Here is a 23,913-nt window from a genome sequence, read left to right on the forward strand (position 1 = left end):
TCCAGCAAATGTGATGCTGCCATTTTTGTCGTTGATACACAGCTACTTCACCAGCCCCAGGAAAGGCCATGAAAGGCACAAAAAGGAGCAGAAGGAGGTTGGAGAGATGGGGTCGGGGGGAGGGGGACAATGACATTGGCTATGGAGGAATGGACTTAGTAGAAGTGAGAAAGGAAGGTAGCGGGGCACTATCTCATCTTTTCTCAATTCTCTTTCCCCTTTCAAGTACTACAATATTATTTTTAGTTCAGTATATTCAACGTCTGAAAGAACACCTCTGTTTCAGAAGTTCTTTGGATGTTACATTATGCAGACATTGAAATTGTTGGAGGCTGGAGTTTACGAACTTTTGTCCTGATGACCTAATGATGACAGTAATACTATTACTGGTGCTCCTGGGAACCCAGCCAAAGTCTGGTAAAGAAGATCTAGGCTGATGGAAAGAGCTTTTTCTTTCCATTTATGGAAATATGCAGTTTGTTTGGGGAAGGGAATACTGGACAGAGATGGGAGGAGCACAGCAAGAAGGAAATAGCTGGAAAGAGTTCTTTGCTTCACAACAAATCATGCATATCTGGCCCACTCCCAATGCTGTTGACTCACGGCAACCCACTTTGCTTTACAAAGAAGCACCTAGTGCCAGGAAGGCTTTAGTTTACCTTCATATTCAAGCTGTTTCCTCCACTTAATTTTCCAGATTGCTCCCATTCTCTGCAATTTTTACTTGGAGGATAAACAGAATTTCCATTTTGTTAATTTTATTGACTAAATCAGTTTTAAAATGCATCCCCTGTATTATTCTTATGAGAACTAAGAGTTATGTCAGAAATTTAATTCATGTTGTTACAAGCTTTTGCAGCCAGCTATATTATTTTGTAGAATAGTTTTGTTTTAATTTTAAAAATCCTAACTGAAAAACTACAACTCCCAATGCCATACATACGTAACTGGTATTTCTAACTGCAATCCCTAATCCAAACCTCTCCCACTGAGGATGAAAGACATGTTGGAAGAGCTCCTGTTTCTTTAAAAGGAAAATTGGGGGCAGACTCATCAAAAGTGAGTATGCTTGAATCCCAGTGTTAAGGATAGGCAGAGGAAACCCCCAGATATTAGGAGGAAAAGAAGTGGGTCCTCAAAATTTAACTTTTAACAAGGAAATCAGAGTGAAAGAGAAGCACAACTGTGAGTACGGCTTCTGAACAATGAGTATAATGGGAATTGAAAAGCCAAATAAACAAAGACAATCTGGAAAACAGTTGAATAGCTGGTTCTTGTTTGGAATGTGTTTCATCAACTGACGTGGAAAGAAAGGCTGTGTTTTTGTGCAAACAAAGTTGTTCAAACACAGCTTCTTCCTTCAAGAGAGGCTGATGTCTATTCACTCTTGTTGATATGGTTGCTGTTGTTCCTGAAAAGGCTATTGGGAAAGATCAGATTGAAAGCTGTTCTTTGGAATTTGAGGAGAAAATGTTGGAGCGGGGAGGGAAGGGGATATTTTAACTTGTATGTGTCAGGAAGAGAAAACAGCATAGCTTTTGCACACAGAAAGCTTTCCAAAAATCAAGGAATTGAACATTTTTGTAGTTCAAAGAGAAAGCTCAAAGTGGGAAAGAGGTGACAGGAGTCTTTTCTTTCCTTAACAGAACTTGCTGCTTTGGAAAGAAGCAGCAAGAAAGAGGATTTGGGGGAGGACTGGCTGCAACCTGAACGTGGAAACATTCCAACAAACTTGGACATAAAGAAAGCAGCAAACTAAGAAAATGTTTCAAGTGAGTTTAACTGTAGACAGACTCCCAAGGAAAAAAGACCAGGAGCAGGAGAGTTGTGTTATTTTTCAAGAACAGAACCTGATAATTCTAAAATGGAGGGGATCTTCAGGAATGTGTTTTTCCCAACAAGAGTAAACAGCACAATTACCTTGCAAGAACAAAAGGTTATTTATAGAGATAATTATAACAAGGCTGAAAGGAATAAAAAGGACAGTTTTCCCCAGAGACTACATGAGATTCTCAGTTGGGCATGTAAAGGAGAAGTTTTTTCACCAATAGAAGACTCTGCCATGGAGAAAAACTGGGGGAAAGTCCAAGTAACATTTGGAGAGGGGATTAGCTAAACTGAAAATAAAGAGAGCCCTTACTGAACTGTTAATCTCCAAAGAGAAGAATGCATCCAGCATTAAGAATACAGTGATCATAACCCTCCCACTAAACTTTGTTATCTCAGATCACAGAATAACCCTGTGAAAATATGTGCATTAGGCCTACGGTATATATTATACTTGGCTTAAGTAAATCCCTAACTGTAACTTCATCCTCTGACCATTCAATGTTCTTAACCCTAAATATAAACCTTAACTCTCTATCCCACTCCTAACCGTCATTGAAACCCTAACTATAGCTGGATATTAAGGGCCTCATCACGTTACGAAATACTGTGTTTCTAATACAGTTTAATTCTCAAAGGAGGACAGTAGCTTTTCCATCTAGGTAAAGGTAAAGGTTTTCCCCTGACATGAAGTCTAGTCATGTCCGACTTTGGGAGTTGGTGCTCATCTCCATTTATAAGCTGAAGAGCCGGGGTTGTCCATAGACATCTCCAAGATCATGTGGCCGGCATGACTTCATGGAGCACCATTACCTTCCTGCCGGAGAGGTACCTATTGATCTACTCACATTTGCATGTTTTTGAACTGCTAGGTTGGCAGAAGCTGGGGCTAACAGCAGGAGCTCACCCCGCTCTCTGGATTCAAACCTCCAATGTTTTGGTTGCAAGTTCATCAGCTCAGCGGTTTAATCCGCTGTGCCACTGGGAGCTCATGTACATTAATGTTTTTAGATTTAAAAAATTAATAACTCAAAGATGTGCAACATATGTCCCTTTAAATCACCCGTGTCAAACGCAAAGCCCACAGGCCAAATCCAGCCTGCCATGTCATTTTATGTGGCCCACAAGGCTTTCAATGCCAGGGCAACAAAGTTACATTTATACAGTCTTATAATTACAAATGATACTTTGAAAGCAACAATAAGGCTGATGTGGCCCTCAGTAAAAATGAGTTTGACAGCCCTTCTCTGGATGGGTTGTTGTTCATTTTCTGGGCTGTATGGCCATTTATGGCAGAGGATGCCTGCCATAAATGTGGGTGAAATGTCAGGAGAGAATGCTTCTGAAACATGGCCATACAGCCCAGAAAATGCACAACAACCCTGTGATTCCGACCATGAAAGCCTTTGACAACACCTTCTCTGGATGTTGTTGGACTCCAGTTTCTGGCAACTCTAGCCAGCAAAACTAGGGCGAGAGGTGAAAGCGGTTGCAGTCTATCAATATCTACAGAAGCACACATTGCTCGTCCCTAAAGCAATCCAGAAAAAATGGTTTTCAAATAGATTCTGCTGCATATAAAGATTATTCATTGCCTGGGAGTCATTTGCAGCCTGACGTTTTATTTGTTTTCAAAGAAGTAAGCTGTAAACTACCCATTTCATTCCACTCCCCTGTTTTGATGGACTGATGACAAAACATTACAGCCAGTCACTCACTTATGTTTACTCAGAAATAAGACCTCTGCTAACTTGACTCGGACTGTCAATTAAAGATGTAAATGAATATCATGCCTAGTTGAAAGAAAGGGGAAAATTCCAGCAAGAATATTTGAAGTGAACTGTCTACATTATGTTTATGAGTCACCTGTGCCATGTAATGCAATTCCTTAGATGTTACTAGATAAACAATTGAGCTCTTCTTATTTCATCAACATAATGCATTTTGACAACCTTCCTGAAAGTATTTGCCTCCTGCTTTTCAGTAATCTAGGGCTGGATCCACACTGCCCTGTATCTCAGGATCTGATCCCAGATTATCTGTTTATCCCAGGTTATATAATCAATTTTAAATCAGATAATTTGGGATCAAATCTTGGCATAAAGGACAGTGTAGATCCAGTCTCTTCTGCCTTGACTATCTTACACATTATATTATTTACTAAAATTAATTCCTGTTTCTAGTTCAGTATTCTGCTTTACTATTTAATCCTGTTTCTTCTCCGGAAACATATAAAGTTGCTTCATCTTGATTTTAACCTCACAACAATCCTGCAAGATAGACAGAAAGGAAATAAGAAAGTTTTTATATTATGCTTGCTTCTTCACCTCCTGCTTTAGGCATTTGGCTCTATCTGGAATCATCTCTCCAGGCAGACGGTCTTGGGACATGGAATACAGCTGATCTTGAAAATGTTGCAAAGAAACAGCAAACTGCATTTTGTTATAGTGTTTTTGGCATGTCAGTATTGCTCATAATACATTTGTGTGGATTTTTTCCCCCTAAAGGAGACCCAGGAGATGCCAAGAAGTTCTTGAAAAGGTTAGACTATACTGTACTCCCTGTAAGACTACTCTAATTGAAAGGTTCTTTTCTGGAACTGTTTGTAGAGTCCACTGAGCAATTTCTTGCTGTACTTAAATTGAAATTTGACAGTTGTGACAATTATTTCTAGTTGATTTCAACATGGGACAACCCCATGAATGAGAGACTTTCAAGTCATCCCATTCTCAACAGCCCTGCTCAAGTCCAAAGCAAAATTTATGACTTTTCTAGTTGAGTCTCTCCACCTCGGATGCAATCTTCCATTTCTTATATTGCCTTCCAGTTTGCCAAACATTATTGTCTTCTCTATTATTGTTGTTGTTATTACTGTATATGCATGTATGTGACTAAGTTTCTGTGGGATCACTACTTGTGTAAGTGTGTGTCAAGAGAAAAACACCTGGTGAATTACAACTCATGGTTGAGTAATTGGAACAATCAGGGCTAACAGGCTTGAGCCACTCCCTGAATGGGGTATATCTGGGAAATGTTTGCAATGTCTTTTGGGGACTTACTGGGGGACTTACTGAATGCTTGCTGAGAGCCTACTATGAAGTTGCATGAATTTAATGCAAGAGACTATGTGAGTTTTTGTTGCTGGAAGTTTTATTATGATTTTTGACTCTGCTACTTAAGAGTAAATTTTGATTTTCTCTTCCATTTTCGTGGCTTGTTTTTTTCTTTTTCTTTTGCTCATTGTGGATAAAACAAAGGACTGGATAAGTCTGGACAGGACTGCACACAGTTTGTTTTTCTACAAACCCGTAACAGGTTATGGGCCCAGTCTCAGATCCAGTTGCAGACCAGTTCCAGAAGTAATCCACAAAAGACTGTAGCAAGAAGAAATTGTTTTGTTTTGCATTTTGTATTTACTTGCAAACAAGGAAGATGGATCCTGGGGTGAATCTTGCAGCTTTCCCAATGGCCAGGCTTAATGGCAATAACTATTCCATTTGGAAAGTAAGAATGGAAAGTTATTTAAGGAGGGAATCCTTATGGGAATGTACAGAGAACCCAGTCCAACAACCAGCTACAGCAGAGCAACAAAGGGCACAGGAAAGGGCCAAAGCAACGCTTATCCTGGGTGTTGACGATGACCAGCTCGTCCATATATGCAGCCTGCCTACTGCCAACGCGATTTGGGTAAGACTGAGAGAGGTGCATGCTTCAGACTCAGCAGCAACAGTGGCTGTACTAGCGAGACGACTATATAGAAAGAGACTGAAGAGAAATGAAAGTCTCAAGGACCATTTGCAGACATTGCAGAGTTTGTTTTTGCAGCTAGAGGAGACTTTAAACTTACAGAGGCAAACAAATGTTTTATTGTGTTGTCCTCAATGGATGATTCTTTTGACGGAATAGTGAATTCCCTAGAGTCGCTCCCACAATCACAATTAAACCTGCAATACATTTGTGCGAGACTTTTGGCAGATTGGGAGAGAAGGAGAGATCGTGGCCTGGAGTCTGCAAACACAGCAGGACGTTCCCAGGAGAAGCAGTCATCTGGAGTAGCACACGAGGAAGAGACAGAGAGTCTGTGTGGTGAAAAGGTGTTTCAACTGTGGGTCTCCAAACCACTTAAAGAGAAGCTGTCCAAAGCAACAAGGGAAGCAAGGGAAGAAGGTGAACCGAAGGAGGGGTTCCTCGCATGTAAGAATTGTAAAGTCCCAAAGAAGTCCAGCAGATGAGGACATATTTTATGTGGACTCGGGGTGTTCCCAGCACATAGTGAACAACAAAAATTTAATTCAGAATCCTGTAGATCCTGAATGCTCAAATGTTACCCTTGCAGATGGAAAGCTTTATCCAGTTCAAGGTCAAGGGGAAGTTTTTGTTAAACATTTGGGGAGAACATTAAGAAATGTATTTTTAGTTCCAGAAATTGACTATAATCTTTTATCTGTTGGGAAACTAGATAAAGAAGGGTATGCAGTGAACTTTTTTGGAGGCAAGGTCAGGATTCTGAAAGGGAATAAGTTATGTGGAATTGGAGTATTACAGGGAGATTTGTATGTCTTAACCCCAAGAGGTAATACAAATGAGGTAAATGTGATTAGTAAGAATGCTCCATTACATCAAGGTTGCATTCATGATTTACATAGAGCACTAGGTCACCCAAGTTTCAAAGTATTATATAAAATGCAAGATTTCAGTGAAGGCATTATTTTGAAAGATTGCAAGAAGTTTCTGGATTGCAATGTATGTAAGAAAACAAAAGCACAATCAGCTCCAATTAGTAAGAAAAGCTTAAGAAACTTAGAAGAAGCTTTTCAATTAGTGCATGCTGATTTAATTGGTCCTTTTCAGCCAAGTAAAGGTGGAGCAATTTATGTTTTGTGTATTTTAGATGATTATTCAAATTTTGCATGGAGTTTTCTGTTAAAACAAAAGAGTGAAGTTTTTGAAATTTTTAAAAATTGGGTGGCATATGTTAAGAGGCAGTTTGGAGCTGGAGTAAAAGCTCTACAAACAGATAGAGGAGGAGAATTTACCTCACACAATTTGGAACATTTTCTAAAGCAGGAGGGGATAAAACATCGACTTACATGTGCTTATCAGAGTGCAGAAAATGGAAAAATAGAAAGATTTGTAAGGAAAATACAAACAGTGAAAGATTCATTGTTAGAAGATTCAGGGTTACCACAAAATCTTTGGGGAGAAGCAATGTTAACTGCCTGTTATCTTATAAACAGACTCTGGTGTGAGCCTATTCAGAACACACCTTATTTTTTGTTATATGGTAAGAAACCTCCATTAGGGCATTTACGAACTTTTGGAACGCAGGCATGGGTTTTTGTACCCAAAGCAATGAGAAAGAAAGGACAAGACAAAGCTAGGAGGTTAACCATGGTTGGATATGCTCAAGGAGCCAAAGCTTGGCGGTTTTTAGACAAAGACGGTACAATTGTACCATCTAGATCTGCAAATTTTGCTTATAGCCAAAACTGGGATAAAATACATGCTAATCATGAAGTTTTCCTTCCTATTTCAAATGAGAAAACTCGTGAGCAAGGTAAACAATCAGAGCAGGGTAGTATTGCAAAGCCAACATCTGCTAGTCACCAACTCTCAAGTAGTCAAGTTACTCAGTCTGAGCTAGTCAGAACTAGGCATCCCAAGATAGAAGTAAGTGAACCTGAAGAAGTAGATATAAGACCAGAAGTAAATGAGCAAGAAGATGCCATGCCAAGTACTAGCCAGGACATAGGTCTCAGAAGGAGTGAAAGAACCAGGAAGAAACCTGACAGATTTAAAATTCAAAATGTAAGAGTATGTTTGGTCAACCATGAACCTCAGACTTTTGAGGAAATAGAGAGTTTGCCACAAGGGGAGAAAGAAAAATGGTTAGAGGCTATAAATGAAGAATTAAAAAGCATGGAAAGGTTAAATGTATATGAACCTGCAACTTTACCAGAAGGAAGTAATCCTATTGATACAAGATGGGTTTTCAAGCAGAAAATTGATTCTGATGGTAAGGTACGCTACAAAGCGCGTCTTGTAGCTAGAGGGTTTACACAGATCAGGGACATAGATTATACAGAGGTGTACTCACCCACTGTGAGCCCCAGTTCTGTAAGATTAATTTTAAGTCTTGCAGCGTGTCTAAATTTAAAAACATATCATTTTGATATAAGCACAGCATATCTGAATGCTAATTTAAAGGAAAACTTATATATAATACCTCCACCAGGTTCTAAGTGCAGAAATACCAACATAGTTTTCAAATTAAACCGGGCACTTTATGGTCTTAAACAGGCGGGGCTTGCCTGGAATAATTGTTTGAATGATGCTTTGACCAAAATGGGTTTTCAGATAAGCCGAGCAGACCCATGTGTGTATATAAGAAATATACAGCACGATTATCAAATACTTTTTGTATATGTAGATGACTTATGTTTTGCAGCTGAGAGTCAATCAGAAATTGATCAGTTTGCAGAAGAACTAGGCAAACATTTCAAACTGAGAAACCTTGGTCCAATACAGTATTTCCTTGGAGTACAAATTATGAGAACTGAACAAGGTTTTATGTTGAGTCAAAAAAGAAAAATATTGCAAATTTTGGAAAAGCTAAACATGAAAGATTGTAAAGGGGTTCAGTCACCCATGATTTTAGGTTTTACAAATGAAGTAGAAAATTCTGAACCATTTGAAGAAAAGATTTTGTATAAAAGCATTATTGGGCAGTTGTTATACATAAGCAATTACACAAGAGCAGACATAGCATTTGCTGTAAATTTCTTAAGTAGATATGCAAGCAATCCATCCATTTCAGCATGGAATGGACTTAAGAGAGTGGCAAGATATTTAAAACAAACTCAAGATTTTTGTTTAGTTTTAAGTCCGGATGACTCACTGTCTTTAGAAGTATATGCAGACAGTGATTTTGGAAATAGTGCAGATAGGAAATCAACAACTGGAGTTTTAGTTAAATTTTCTAATACAGTCATAGATTGGAAATCCAAAAAGCAGGGGTTTGTTGCTTTAAGTTCCAGTGAAGCTGAATTTGGTGCTCTCAGCTTAGCTTATAAAACAATTATTGAAAGATTTGCAAATACCTGTTGAAGATCCTACAAAAATACATGAAGATAACCAAACATGCATTTTGATGGCAACACAAGCCAGAGTAAAACAAAGAAGCAAGCTTGTAGATATAAAATACAGTTGTGTAAGAGATGCAGTAAAGAATGGTGAGATTGATTTAATGTATTGTAGCACATCTCTAAATCTGGCTGATATATTGACAAAGCCACTAAGTGTTCAGAAACATGAACAGGTCTTAAACAATTTAGGAATTTTTTGAATGTACTATGTAAAATGTATTATGTTTTTCCTCCTAACACAAGGAGGGGTATTACTGTATATGCATGTATGTGACTAAGTTTCTGTGGGATCACTACTTGTGTAAGTGTGTGTCAAGAGAAAAACACCTGGTTAATTACAACTCATGGTTGAGAAATTGGAACAATCAGGGCTAACAGGTTTGAGCCACTCCCTGAATGGGGTATATCTGGGAAATGTTTGCAATGTCTTTTGGGGACTTACTGGGGGACTTACTGAATGCTTGCTGAGAGCCTACTATGAAGTTGCATGAATTTAATGCAAGAGACTATGTGAGTTTTTGTTGCTGGAAGTTTTATTATGATTTTTGACTCTGCTACTTAAGAGTAAATTTTGATTTTCTCTTCCATTTTCGTGGCTTGTTTTTTTCTTTTTCTTTTGCTCATTGTGGATAAAACAAAGGACTGGATAAGTCTGGACAGGACTGCACGCAGTTTGTTTTTCTACAAACCCGTAACAGTTGTTGCTGCTGTTGTTGTTTTTATTTTTTTATTATTAATATCATCATCATTATTAATGTATTGTCGAAGGCTTTCATGGACGGAATCACAGGGTTGCTGTGAGTTTTTCGGGCAATGTGGCCATATTCCAGAAGCATTCTCTCCTGATGTTTCGCCCATATCTATGGCAGACATCCTCAGAGGTTTTGAGGTACTGTATATTGGAAACTAGGCAAGAGAGGTTTATATATCTGTGGAAGGTCCAGAGTGAAAAAAAGAACCTTTGACTGTTGGAAGCAAGTGTGAATGTTGTAATTAATCACCTTGATTAGCATTTAATGGCCCTGCGGCTTCAAGGCCTGGCTTCTTCCTGCCTGGGATAATCCTTTGTTGGGAGGTGTTAGCTGTCCCTGATTGTTTCGTGTCTCCCTTGCCTAATTTCCAATATACCTCCCAACTTCTGAGCATGTCTGCCATAGATGTGGATGAAATGTCAGGAGAGAATGCTTCTGGAACATGGCCATACAGCCTGGACAACTCACAGCAACCCAATTATTATGTTTATTTATACCCCACTTTATCTCCCCAAAGGGGACTCAAAGCGGCTGTCCTGTCCTGTCTTACCACAATGGAGCCAAAGTGCAGCAATATTAGTTTTTCATGTCAGCTTAGTAGACTGGTTCTCAACCTGTGGGTCCCCAGATGTTTTGGCCTTCAACTCCCAGAAATCCTAACAGCTGGTGAACTGGCTGGGATTTCTGGAAGTTATAGGCCAAAATAGCTGGAGACCCACAGGTTCAGAACCACAGTCTTAGGAAGACTTCAGACTTGATTTGCTCTAGAGTTCATTTATCTGTCTTTTCAGCAGTCCACAGTATCTCTGCAGGTGATCTACACTGTAGAATGAATGCAGTTTGACACCACTTATGGTAATAATGTGGTGAGAGAGGGATGTGATTACATTCAGCATAAAGGAGGGAGGAGAAACGTACACACTTTTAGAAGACTCTGAGATTACTCTCAAGATTTTTTAAAATAGATTGTGCTAATAAGATAAGAGCTCAGCCACACAGCATACTAACATGGTCTATGGAGTTCTTTGAGGCACCCATGGCTTATGAAGATAATAATTTTAATTCAAGCATTTGGAACTAAAGCAGCCAAGTTTTGTTTCTTTTAATAACCACAACAAATACAAACAAATATTGTATATGGAAAGTGAAGAAACAGAAGCATAATCCAGAACTTCTTTCCATAGGGCCAGGAAATACAGAGAAGCATTCTTTCTCCTGCAGAACCTTCTCAGTTTATCAGTAACTGGGAAGGCAGGCAAATCACTACGTATGTAACAAAATTTGGGGGGAAAAATCTGTTCCTGGTTTGAAAGTGTTATTCCCTATGTAACTGTGCAGCACTTATTTTGAAAGTAGTTGTTATACACCAGAAACTTTGTTTTTAACCTGTCATATGCCATTTCTAACCTTTTGCGCAGACCACAGTATTTGCAGTTTAATAAACTTTTCACTTTGGGCTTATTCTGGAAAAAACTTTTATAGTGTTCTCACAGCCTTCAGTTTTTTTATGAAGACAGGCAGATTATGTTAAAGTGTGCCTTGGGAAAATAAAACAGGGAGGAACAAACATATGGGCCATTAAAAGGCTTTAAAGTAATAGGTTGTAGAAAGTTTGGGAACTGCCTTAGAAGAGGGTGTGGACAGAGCACAGGCAGCAAAAGTTCACTAAATGATTTGCAGAGCAGGCAGGAACTAATCCTTCCAGCCCAAACTCCATGAAATAAGGTAAGGGGACATATCACATATTTGTCCAGTTTCCTTCTCTTCTCACCAGTACTTACTCCTTCTTTTTCCAGCCTCCTCTGTGACATTTTCATTGTGAAATTGTGACACTTCTGTTTTGCTTTATAAACATGTTGTGTTGTTTTTGTTGAAAACACTGACTAGTTTGCTATTGCCTTGGAATTTGAAATTTCTCAGCATCTGAATACTGATTTTCCAAAGCACATCCCTCACTCCCCATTTGAAAGTTAGGACTCAAAACCTGATTATCACTGTGTTGTGGGTACATGTGTGTCCACTGATCCCAACCCTTCCCAATATGAGCCTGACTGTAGGTAAAGGGTTTTTCAAGCTGGAACATACATTCTATGTGGGTATGCATCAGAATCTCAGGCCCACGGGGTAATGAGAAAATCCTTCTTTATTTTCCATTTGTTTGACCAGTTAACAAATGTAAGGACACCATAATTCAAGAAAGATTGACAAGTTGAAATGTGTCTAGAGGAGGGCGACTAAAATGATCAAGGTCTGGAAACCATGAATCCCTGTCAGGTATGGCTTAAAGCGCTGAGTATGTTTAGCCTACAGAAGATAAGGCTGAGAAGAGACATGATCAGCATGTGTAAATATTTGAAAGGCTGTCATAAGGAAGAGGGAGCAGGCTTGTTTTCTACTGCCCTTGAAACTACGACTTAGAGCAATGGGTTCAAATTACAGAAAAAGAGATTCCACCTGAACATTTAAAAAAACGTCCTGACCATAGGAACTGTTCAACAGTGGAACTCTCTGCCTTGGACTGTAGTGTAGGCTCATTATTTAGAGACTTAGAGGCTGGATGGCCATCTGTTGGGGTGCCTTTTCTGCAGGGGGTTGGGCTGGGTGCCCCATGTGGTCTCTTCCAACCCCATTATTCTATGATCCTACCAGCAAAGTCAACTTCCTAACAAAAGGAGCTGTGTGGCAGTGGATGTGGCTGTCTCGGAGTGGCCCTTGTGGTCTCTTCTAGCTCTAGGATTCTATGATTCGGAAGAGTGTTCCAAAGCCTGGGGGTTGCCACTGAAAAGGCTCTCTCTCATGTTATCATCAGACATGCCTGTGATGGTGGCAGTACTGAGGAAAGCCTTTCCCCAAAAAACTTTGGACAGGTTTCTTAAGGGAGTTGTTATTTTCAGCAAGCCCAAACCTAAGCCATATAGGTATTTATTTGTCATAGCCAACACTTTGAATTCTGCCTGGAAATGCATCTGTCATTGGTGAAGCTGTTTCAATAGGGGAGTTCCTTTGTTGTTTGGTTCGGTTTGGTGATATGGCCTTAGGGCTAATCAATAAAAATTATTTATTTATTTAACAGGGGTTTTAGGTATGCCCCCCATAACCAAAAACCTGGCTGCAGTATTTTTGACCTGCTAATATATCTGAAGAGTTTCCAAAGGCAACTTTACAGAGTGCATCACAGTAATCCAAACAAGTAACAAAAAAAAATGTGTGGCCAGATCTGACATATCAAGGAATGGATAAAGATGATACACTAGTTTTATTTGTGCATGCACCCTCCTTGGCACCACAAAACCTAAACATGCAAGCTCAGATCAGGGTCCAACAATACCCCCTAGCTATGGACCTGACATTCCTGAGGTAGGGTAACCCATCTGTTAAGGTCTCAGTCCCTATTTCCCAACCTTCCTTTCAACTTGCCAGGAGCAGCTAGATGTTTCCCCTTGTCCAATTCATTATTGATAGCAGATACTGGTTTAGTACTAAAACGGCAACATGAATTAAAGAGAGACTATCACTTCCACTCATTCTTTTTTCTCTGCAGATTTCAGACATGTGGATTTACCTGGCTGCTCTGCTAGGGCTTTATTTCCTTCGCCGATGGTACCGGGAGAGACAGACTATGGAGAAACTTACAGAGAAATATGTTTTCATCACTGGCTGCGACTGTGGTTTTGGCCATCAACTTGCTAGACAGTTAGATGCCCGAGGGCTCCAGGTGTTGGCAGCTTGTCTCACACATAAAGGAGCAGAAGAGCTGGCAAAGATCTCCTCAGAGCGTCTCAAAACCACCGTTTTGGATGTCACTAGTACCGAGAGTGTGAAAGCGGCAATGAAGTGGGTGGAAGGATGTGTTGGGAACAAAGGTAGAAAATTCCCTACATTTATCATAACCAGGCATGGCTGAGGCCAGCAATTAGGCTTATTCCAAATATTTACGCTTCAGCTAGAAATCGCTGAGCTTGGCTCACTCTTTGACAGCACCAGGTTGCTCAGCTAAATCAACAACATAAAACTTCTTGTATATAAGTTATTTGTTTTAAGAGCTGCAATGACAGTTAGGCTCAAGAACATAATAGATGGCAGATCTTTGTAAACATATGTTTTCCTCTTTTCAGTATCAAACTGAACATATATAGGTCATAGAAATTGATATAAAAGAACATACTGTACAAATAAATACCTGAAAAGTTTAGTGGTGCCAAATGAAAACAGGTTTTGGAAGAGCATCTCTTTAAATCCTGAATCCTACACATAACCAGTCACCTTTTACCTTCTTTGGTCAACGTTTCTAAACAGTAAGATAAAACACAGTGAGAAGATTTGCACATACTTTATCCTATTTTATTGATGGCTAATCAATATAATGGAAGCAAGAAAAACAGAATTTAGGTCTAAACATCATAATAGCAACCTTGTAAATTGCAGTAGTCCATTAGTTTCTCATCTGGAAATTATCAGTTTATTTCATTTGCTTTTAGAGAAGGAAGTATGAAGTAGAATCAAGCACATTTCAACCTGCTTTGAGAAATGCTGTTGTTACTTGAGACTGCAGCCACTGAGGACCCTTCCACATAGCCCTGTATCCCAGGATATAAAGGCAGAAAATCCCACAATATCTGCTTTAAACTGGGTTATTGGAGTCCACACTCAGATAATGTGGGATTTTCCACCTTGATCATCTTAGATATAGGGCTATGTGGAAGGGCCCTTAGTGATGAAAAATTAGATAATTAAAAAGAACCGGATGAGAAAACAGAGACAAAGGATTATGCAAACTGCAGCTGAACCAGAGTGAACCAAATGCATATTCATATCAAGTGTTCAGAGTACATTATTTCAGAAAAATCACAGAATATTTGTAATAATGGCAGAATCAAGGTTTGTTCAGCCAGAAAAGAAAATCTTCCAAAAAAATGAAAAGGAAAAAGCAAAAGCATTTCTAAACCAGACATCTCTCTCTTCACACAGGACTGTGGGGCTTGGTAAACAACGCAGGTATAGCGCATCCATCAGGTCCCATCGAATGGCTGACAAAGGATGATTTTGCAAAGCTGATAAATGTTAATCTGCTTGGTACAATTGATGTAACGCTGCACATGCTGCCCCTCATGAGAAAAGCCAGGGGGAGGGTGGTCAACATGTCTAGTATAAATGGAAGATTGGCAGGCTCTGGAAGCTACTCAATAACCAAGTTTGGTGTGGAAGCCTTCTCTGACAGCCTAAGGTAAGATACTAGCTTGTTAACCTTTTTGTTTACTTAAAGTTATTCATGGTTTTCTCTCCAGCTAATGCTGAAGTAATGGGATAATCTGGCTCCTCAATTAATCTGAATTATAAAAGAGAATAGAAAAACGGGAATCTGCAGTTTGTGTTGTTTTAATTGCCCCAAAGTCCACCTCAACTTTTGGTGACCCCATGAATAGGAGACCTCCAGTTAACCCTATCTTCAATAGTTTTTCTCATTTTCAAAGGGCCCTTCCATACCACCATATAACCCAGAATATCAAGGCAGATACAATGTTCCCTCACTACTTCACGGTTCGCTTTTCACGGATTCGCTGTTTCGCGGTTTTTCAATAAACTCTAAAAGGCTATCATTAAAAAATTACAATTTACACCCTGAAGAAGGGAGGAAGGAGAAGCCAAAGGGAGAGAAAAGGAGCTCAAGCAGCAACAGGAGGAGAAGGAGGCGATTTATCAACACACAATTGTTTAATAAAGACCTAAAATAGTGTATAACTACTAAAATAATGTATGAATATTAAAATAAATATAGTGTCCCTACTTTGCGGATTTTCACTTATTGCGGGTGGTCCTGAAACCTAACCCCCGCGATAAGTGAGGGAACACTGTAATCCACAATATCTGCTTTGAACTGCATTATCTGAGTCCACACTGACATATATTTTAGTTCAATGTGGATTTTATACAGCTGTGTGGGTGGGGCCAAAGACTCAGGGCTGTGGCTTCCTTGACTGAGCCAATCCATCTGTAATGGGGCTTCCCTTGTTTCCTACTATCTTTTACATAACCAAGCATTACAGTGTTCCCTCACTTATCACAGGGGTTACGTTCCAGGACCACCCGCAAAGGTGAAGTAGGGACACTATATTTATTTTATGTGTGGGGGAGAGCAAACCACAGACCACTTACTACAATACAGTCTGTACTTTATTTTAGCAGTTACAATATACAGTACACCGGCAGAGAAGAAGAATGGAAACTAAGTAACCCTTTCTTATTTCCAACCCTTCCCTACTCTCCCCACCCTCCCTTTATTTCTCCCTTTCCCCCTTTCTAAAACCTTTTGCACACCGCAAAAACCCGCAAAACAGCGAAAATACCATGATAAATGGTTACATTAGTATTTATTGAAAACCCGCGAAACAGCAAGGGAGCGAAAAGTGAACCGCAAAGTAGCGAGGGAACACTGTATTGTCTTTTTTAGTGAGTCATGCCTTCCCATGATATGGCCAGAGTAAAACAGTCTCAATTTAGCCCTTTTGGTTTCAAGGGAGAATCATATTATGCAACAGACACAGTGCACCGGTATAATCCTGTGATTCAATATTTACACCACTTAATGCTCTACCAGAAGCCTTAGAAATTAGCTGTTAGCGGGCATTCATTCCGCTCCTGGGATTTGAACCTGGGACCTTTTGGTCTGCAAGTTCAGCAGCTCAGCGCTTTAACACACTGTGCCACAAGGAGTAGTATATAAATAAAGTTTTGTTGGTGGAATGATCTGGAGGAATGATGGGCTCACTACCCATCAGACGATGCAAGGCAGCTTCCTGTGGAAGCCCCGCCCCCAATCGGCGTGGAAGCATCACTGGACACTTTTACTCCAATGGAGCCAGCACAGGGCCTCCCCACAATGATGATGTTTTCCACATGTGATGAGGAAAGCGTCACTGAGAGGGAGCTGCGTGCGAGGTGGCAGATTCGCCCCACTGTTCCCTCCCCCAGAAGCCCGGCAGAGTGAGACACTTCACCAGGGCTTTCTGATGAGATCAATTGAGATCTGTGACATTTGCTGTGGGCATACTGTGGGTGTTCCTTTTCTATGGCGCAGTTCCCTGTCCCTAACCTGCTGCTATTTCAACTTCTAGAGAAGACCATTGAAGACATATGTTCTTATTTGCTTCTTCCCATTTACGTCCTTTTAAAAAAAAATCAAGTATCTGTGCAGCTCTGTAGCTGAACCATGCTGCTAATATGGATATGTAAGTTGAAAATGCAGAAGTACAGAGCTGTGCAGCTGCAAACCTCTCACAATGCAAAAGCCCAGTCTCACGAGATTGTGAAATTTCAGAGTTGCGCAATTCTCCTGGAGGAAAAGGACATGGACAAAGAGGGAAGTGCATAGCTTGGGAAGAGTTATATCCTAGTAGAAGTGGTAAGCTAAACACATTTACAGTTTCTCAAACAGCTTTGTGCAGTAAGAACAGAGGCAAGCCAGGCATATTCCAATCTCATGCAAGACAGATTTGCAATGATATAAGCCATTTTAGGAGCCTTGTGTGATGATGTCACAGTAAAAGAATAAACAGAAAATATGAGGGAGGTGGCTATAATCATTGGGATGCCTGCAATGCTACATGCATATTCCGTGGAATGTAACCTCATTATAAGGAGTCAGGTTTCCATCACAGAAAAAATACACAACACCACATGTAACAGTCTTATTATGGATTAGGTTTTCATTTTCTTTCAATCCAGGAGAGAGCTCAGTCCCTTTGGAATTAAAGTTAGCATAATTGAGCCCAGTGCTTTTACTACCAGCATTTTGAACAACGTGGAAGTGAACTTCAGGAAAACATGGGACCGAGCACCTTCTGACATCAAAGAAGTCTATGGGCAGCAATATCTGGAGAGCTGTGAGTAATTTGGACACATTATTTCTGGAATCTGTTGTTGAAAGGTTTCATGGCTGGAATCACAGGGTTGTTGTGTGTTTTCCGGGCTGTATAGCCATATTCCAGAATGTCTCCTGACATGTTGCCCACATCTATGGCAGGTAACCTTACAACCTCTGAGGATGCCTGCCATAGATGTGGGTGAAACATCAGGAGAGAAGGCTTCTGGAACATGGCCAAAGAGCCTGGAAAACACACAACAACCTTTTCTGGAATCTGTTTTGAAAACTTTCCCTGTGTGTGTGTATTCCTCAAGAAATATGAAACTCTGGAGAGACAAACACAACCACTTTCTAAGCCTCTCATTCAAAGTTCTTCAAGCTTCATGTACCCAACTGCAACACCCCAAAATCTGAGGATTTGGACTGGCCTACAATTCTGTTGAAAATAGTTTGGATTATGTCTGACCCAATTTAGGCCCAACTCCAAACCAAAGCATCAATATTCAAATACTTGCACTTTCCATTGTCTTGATTTGGGAATGTTAATGGCCATGTTTTTATTCCCCATCAAAACTTCATGAATTTTGGAGAAATCACTATGCCTCCAAGGTGTATTTAATGTCAGACACACAGGTCCAAAGTCTGTGCTAAATATCTTTAACACGTTTTTCCATATTCTTGCTGTTCTCATATATATACTGCCTTTAGGTACAACAGTGGTATCTGTGCAATACATGCATGCTGATTCTGTACTAATGCTTATGATATGTGCATAGTTCACACATCCTATTCATATATAATCCAGATAGACACAGAACACAAAAGGCAGAAAAGAACACATCCCACAATGAAAACAATCTGAAATCAAAATCAAACCAAGCCTTTTAAAATGGGGCCACAGTCGGAAAGGTAAAAAGATGAGGTTAGTTCAGTGCCTAAGAATATTCCTACTAAAGTAACACTTCAATAGCATGCACAATGCACAGTCCCTATATACAGTAGAGTCTCACTTATCCAACATAAACGGGCCAGCAGAACATTGGATAAGTGAATATGTTGGATAATAAGGAGGGATTAAGGAAAAGCCTATTAAACATCAAATTAGGTTATGATTTTACAAATTAAGCACCAAAACATCATGTTTTGCAACAAATTTGACAGAAAAAGTAGTTCAATACGCAGTAATGCTATGTAGTAATTACTGTATTTATGAATTTAGCACCAAAATATCACAATGTTTTGAAAACATTGACTACAAAAATACACTGGATAATCCAGGACGTTGGATAAGTGAGTGTTGGATAAGTGAGACTCTACTGTATAAACAGCTAGTGCTAAAGATGTATGGGGTTGAATCCATACCTGGTGCTGTTGGAATGCACAACATTCCACCACTTCGAAAGTGAAAGCACTTATTTTCAGATTTAATGCAGCTGAAATAATCCTTTTATTCTCCACATTCATGGAAAACCAGTTTTTGTTGCCTATGTCCTACAGCCTGTATTTAGATGGAGGTGGATTGTGGGGGACAGGTTAAGAGTTGCTGGTTGATGGGTAGTGACTGTGGTGTTGCTGTTTTGTTTGGGGTTTTTAGAGTGGAAGGCTGAGCAGAGCATCAGATGCGGGGCAGCTGGCCGAAGGGATGAGAAAGCCATTCTTTCCCACTGCCCCTGTATCTTCGACACAGATGCCAGCCTCCGTCCATCCTATGTGTCTGTTTGTCTCTCTGTTGAGAGAATTAAATGCCTCCTCAATTTAGGCCACAGCATTTAAAGTCCCATGCTCATTCCTTCACTCAGATGGAAAGGGAAAGGGGATTGAAGGATTGGACAGGGGAGCCATTCAAAAGGAGTGCAAGGTGGGTGGTAAGACTGGCTGGAAAATAAAAAAGATTGTTGGTTTGGCAGATTTACATGTGCCAGAAATTAAAAAGAAGTAACGGCTGTGGCCATATAACCAAAACAATCTGATACCACGAATGTGTGCATGCCAGAAATGCCCTTTTGTACCAAAGTAGTTTCGGGGTGTTGGGGTAGAACTGTATGGTTTTCAAGAGCAGTTTGAGTCCTGATTTAAACAAGTGAGTGTGACCTCAGCAGGGTTGAATTAGTATAAAATAATGCTCAGGAAGCTGGGATACAGCCCTTATGTGGATAAAGCTGGGACCTCATGCCATATAATCCAGAGTATCAAATTTGATAATCCATATTATCTGCCTTGAACTGGCATCTTAATCAACACTGCCATATAATCCAGTTTAAAGCAGATAATCTGGATTTTATACGGCAGTGTAGAAAGGACATAGGAAAAAAGAATCAAAGACTAAGGAACCTTATAGCCAGGATCTGGTCCCAGGTTTTCTGCTTTAAGCTAAATTGTGTCCACACTACCAGATAATCTGGGATAAAAATAAAATCCTGGGATATAGGGCCTGTCTAGAATGGCCCTGAGTCCTGACAGAATCAAGGAAAGCAAAACAAAGTAAACAGAGAACTGGCACAGAGCTCCAACAAATCATTTCAAACAATCCTGCTGTTAGTAAGAACCAGCAAAAGAACACAATAAATAGGGAAATATTTGATTATATACTCTTTTCCTTTCCCGAAGCATTGTAGCTGGAGAGTACTAGTGCGATTCTTGCCCCGACTGGAAGTAAGATCAGCCAGTAAAAAAAGTTTATCTCTTCTCCCCCTCCCACCCTCCCATCTTCCTTATAGGAAGCTATTTTGCAATATACAGGAGACATACCATCTGACTCATATTAAGGTACATTTTGTTGCCGCTTCAGCATATTGCCACAAACTAGTTCAAATTCAGACTCAATCTAGTTCACATATGATCTTGCACAACATCTTTCTTTCATATGTTTCACAGGTTGCACCCTCATAAACCAAGTTTACGTAAAGAAGGCCAACACCAACCTCTACCTGGTCACTGACTGCATGGAGCATGCCCTGACGTCCCAGTATCCACGCACACGCTACTCTGCAGGCTGGGATGCTAAGCTCTTCCACATTCCTCTGTCTTACATGCCAACCTTTGCGGCAGACTATGTGATTACCTGCTTTTCCCCAAAACCAGCACAGGCAGTGTAGGTAATTTTACAGGAAAGAGTAATGCAGTGATCGAATAAAGTCCACAAGTTGCATCAATGGACATTATTCCTTTTATTTGAATGACAAGCAATCTCAGCAAAGAGTTGTGTTTTTTTTAAATCTGTTTTCATTTTTCCCTTTGATCTCTGAGCTAAAGGCTCACATTAGAACCACTGAGGGCCCTTCCACACAGCCATACAACTCAGAATATCAAGGCAGAAAATACCACAATATCTACTTTGAACTGGGTTATCTGAGTCCACACTGCCATACATTCCAGTTCAAAGCAGAAAATGTGGGATTTTATTCAGCTGTGTGGAAGGGGCCAGAGACGTACTTGTTTGGGTGTCAGATTTTGGCTGCGATGATGTCAACTTAAATCTCTCTCACACCATGAGTAATACCCAGTGAACCCATCTACAAAGAGATCAAGTGAAAATATCTTGGAGACTAATGAATCTTCAGGGAAAGAGGGAGCCAACTGAACCAAGCCATCAGAAAAACATGAAGTTCAAGAAAAGCTTGGAGATGAAATGATGCTGGCGAGGTTTTCTTCATCTGAATAATCTGTTTTGCTCTCCTCCAGCAACACTTTTTCCTCTCAGAACTCACCAGCTTTTCCTAAACAACCTCTGCGACCATAGCACAGAGCTTGGTTATGACATCTCACAGTGTAATACATTACCTGTAATTCTTTTTCCATGGAAATAAGGATTGTCAAGCACCATTATCCTCAATGATCAATGCAAGTAGGTCCCACACATTCCCCAACCAGCTGCAGTGATGACAAGAATCTTTGCTTAACAGAGAAGTTGGTGAACCTTGTATTTTGTGCTTTTGTGAGACAGAAATCAAATTTGGGGGGGGGGGGCTCCAAAAGACATGTATACAAAAATTACTGAGTCAAGCAAAGTTCTGCCCTCCTTCCTCTCATTGGCCCAAACAATGGGCAGAGCATGGTTTGTAACTCCTTTCTACCTGAAATGCCCACATGCCCATATATAGAAAGCCGCAAATGAGGAAACCAAGCAAAGCCATTCCCTCCTGACCTGACAAGTCAGAGAGAGACAAATGTAGATATCACATTGGACAGTAAAATCATGAGATGATGCTAGCTGATAGAGATGAAATGATTTATAAAACTATCATTCTGAAAGACACCATTTGTTCTATTCAACTAGGCTAGGTACCTCACATGCATGTGAGTTCTTATTTTCTTTCTTCTCGTTACTTTGAATAAATTTTGTCTCTTGGTCCAAGTAACACCTGTATCATCTTTTTAGCTGTCCTTGAATTCTGAGGCTGTCTGACGGTAACACTTTTTAGTTGTCTGAATAAAGGTACAGTAGAGTCTCACTTATCCAAGCTAAATGGGCCGGCAGAAGCTTGGATAAGCGAATATCTTGGATAATAAGGAGGGATTAAGGAAAAGCCTATTAAACATCAAATTAGGTTATGATTTTACAAATTAAGCACCAAAACATCATGTTATACAACAAATTTGACAGAAAAGGTAGTTCAATATGCAGTAATGTTATGTTGTAATTACTGTATTTACGAATTTAGCACTAAAATATCACGATATATTGCAAACATTGACTACAAAAATGGCTCGGATAATCCAGAGGCTTGGATAAGCGAGGCTTGGATAAGTGAGACTCTACTGTATCACATTTTTGCGATTTTTGAAAGATTGCTTATGTTACTCATTGATGGGAGCACAATCCCATTCCACAAAAACTGATCTTTGCCATGCGTTCTAGCCTTTCTTAAACTCAGAGATCAGTGGTACTCCCAAAAGTCTACTGGGAGGTATATTAGTTGTAATTTCTGCTCTTCTCTATAGCTGTGGTTCTCATCCTGTGGGTCCCTGGGTGTTTTGTCCTACAATTCCCAGAAATCCCAGCCAGTTTACCAGCTGTTAGGGTTTCTGGAAGTTGAAGGCCAAAACATCTGGGGACCCACAGGTTGAGAACCACTGCTCTATAGAGCTATAATCTGAAAGGTGCTATAGTTCCATACCCATTAACTATTGCAATTTAGCAGGAATTATCTCGATTAATCCAGTGCTATCCTATTTTTTCACTTTTAAAATGTCCTGGTTTCTTGCTTTTCCTGCCATTTTCCCCCTTTGTCCTCATCTTATTTCAGCTAATGAAAAAAAAACAAATTGCTGTAAATTACAAAAGTAGTTTACACTCAAGTTAGGTCAATAGGAAGCAGAAAAAAGAAAAGACAGAATCTTTTCCTTCCCAGTAGACTCTGAGAAAAGCAAACTGCTTCAGACCCTTCTAGGTTGTGTGTTCATCCTCACTAATGATATTTGCTATCTTGATCATATCTGCATATTGCTTAGCTTCAAAGCTTCACAATTTTGATCTGTGAAATGTTGGTGTCTATGTAGTTCTTAAACATTCTAGGGCTGTAACAAAGTCCTGATTATGTCATGAAGACTTCAAGGAGGCTTCTCCAAAGGCTGTTAATTCTTCAGAGAACATTAAAGTCCACAAGCATCTCCTGCATTAACAAATATCAGATAGAAACAAATAACCACGCAGTATCCACACAAAACATAACAGTTATGCAAGTACATAACATTTGATATGAAATGTTTCTTAGTAGGGAGACATATGCCAATCAGGAGTGGCTCAAGCAGTGAGCCAACTACGCATTTGCTGAAGACACGATCTTCTAGGGAGCACCTAGCGCCGCTCCCACCTGTCAGCAACAGACGCCTTTGCAGAGAGCAGAGAGAAGGGAAGAAAGCGGGGATGAAAGAGGGAAGGAAGGAATGGGAAGGGAAGGTGCCGCGAGAACAGGTAGCAAAGGTATCTACCTGGACCCAGGGACGTGGACATGAGCGCCCCGCTGCCTGGCTCGCCAGGATGCCTTGTGCCTGCTCACTGACTGCCTGCCTGCCTGCCTCTCACTCCTGGCCCATGCCTCTTCCCTTTTGCATTAACTGAGATGTCTCTGCCACCGAGGGGCCAAAGGAGAAAGACCTGAGCATCCGGCCCCTTCCCTCCTTCCCCCGCTCCCCGGGAGGCCCAGCCCTGCACACTCAACTCGCCCTTGCGGGATTTCTCCCAAGTCTTTATCCACTCGGCAGGGAGCGCTATCCCCGTTATAGCTGCCATCTTCCCCGTCTGGTGCTGGAGTGCCTGGATGTACAAATGGCAGGCAGGCGAGCAAGCCAGAAGGGGCCCGCCATGCCTTCCTTGACAGAGGCCCCG

General features: G+C 40.4%; 1 protein-coding gene across 3 annotated transcripts; it reads left to right on the forward strand.

Moving 5' to 3' along the window:
* The first annotated feature begins 34 nt into the window (after nt 1–34).
* Nucleotides 35–21,943, forward strand: LOC100564770 (retinol dehydrogenase 7). Of its 3 annotated transcripts, none has more exons than XM_008104050.3 (5): nt 35–1,059; nt 13,266–13,587; nt 14,693–14,948; nt 17,447–17,604; nt 20,460–21,943. In XM_008104050.3, the coding sequence occupies exons 2-5, from the start codon at nt 13,275–13,277 to the stop codon at nt 20,678–20,680; spliced, it is 948 nt and encodes a 315-aa protein (XP_008102257.2). In that variant the 5' UTR covers nt 35–1,059; nt 13,266–13,274; the 3' UTR covers nt 20,681–21,943. The 3 variants fall into 3 exon arrangements, with proteins under 3 accessions (XP_008102257.2, XP_003217011.2, XP_008102258.2); XM_003216963.4 differs by lacking the exon at nt 35–1,059 and adding an exon at nt 9,308–9,482; XM_008104051.3 differs by lacking the exon at nt 35–1,059 and adding an exon at nt 10,427–11,449.
* The last annotated feature ends 1,970 nt before the right edge of the window (nt 21,944–23,913 follow it).

Source organism: Anolis carolinensis, chromosome 2 (genome assembly GCF_035594765.1).
Source record: "Anolis carolinensis isolate JA03-04 chromosome 2, rAnoCar3.1.pri, whole genome shotgun sequence".
Classification (NCBI taxonomy): Eukaryota; Metazoa; Chordata; class Lepidosauria; order Squamata; family Dactyloidae; genus Anolis; species Anolis carolinensis.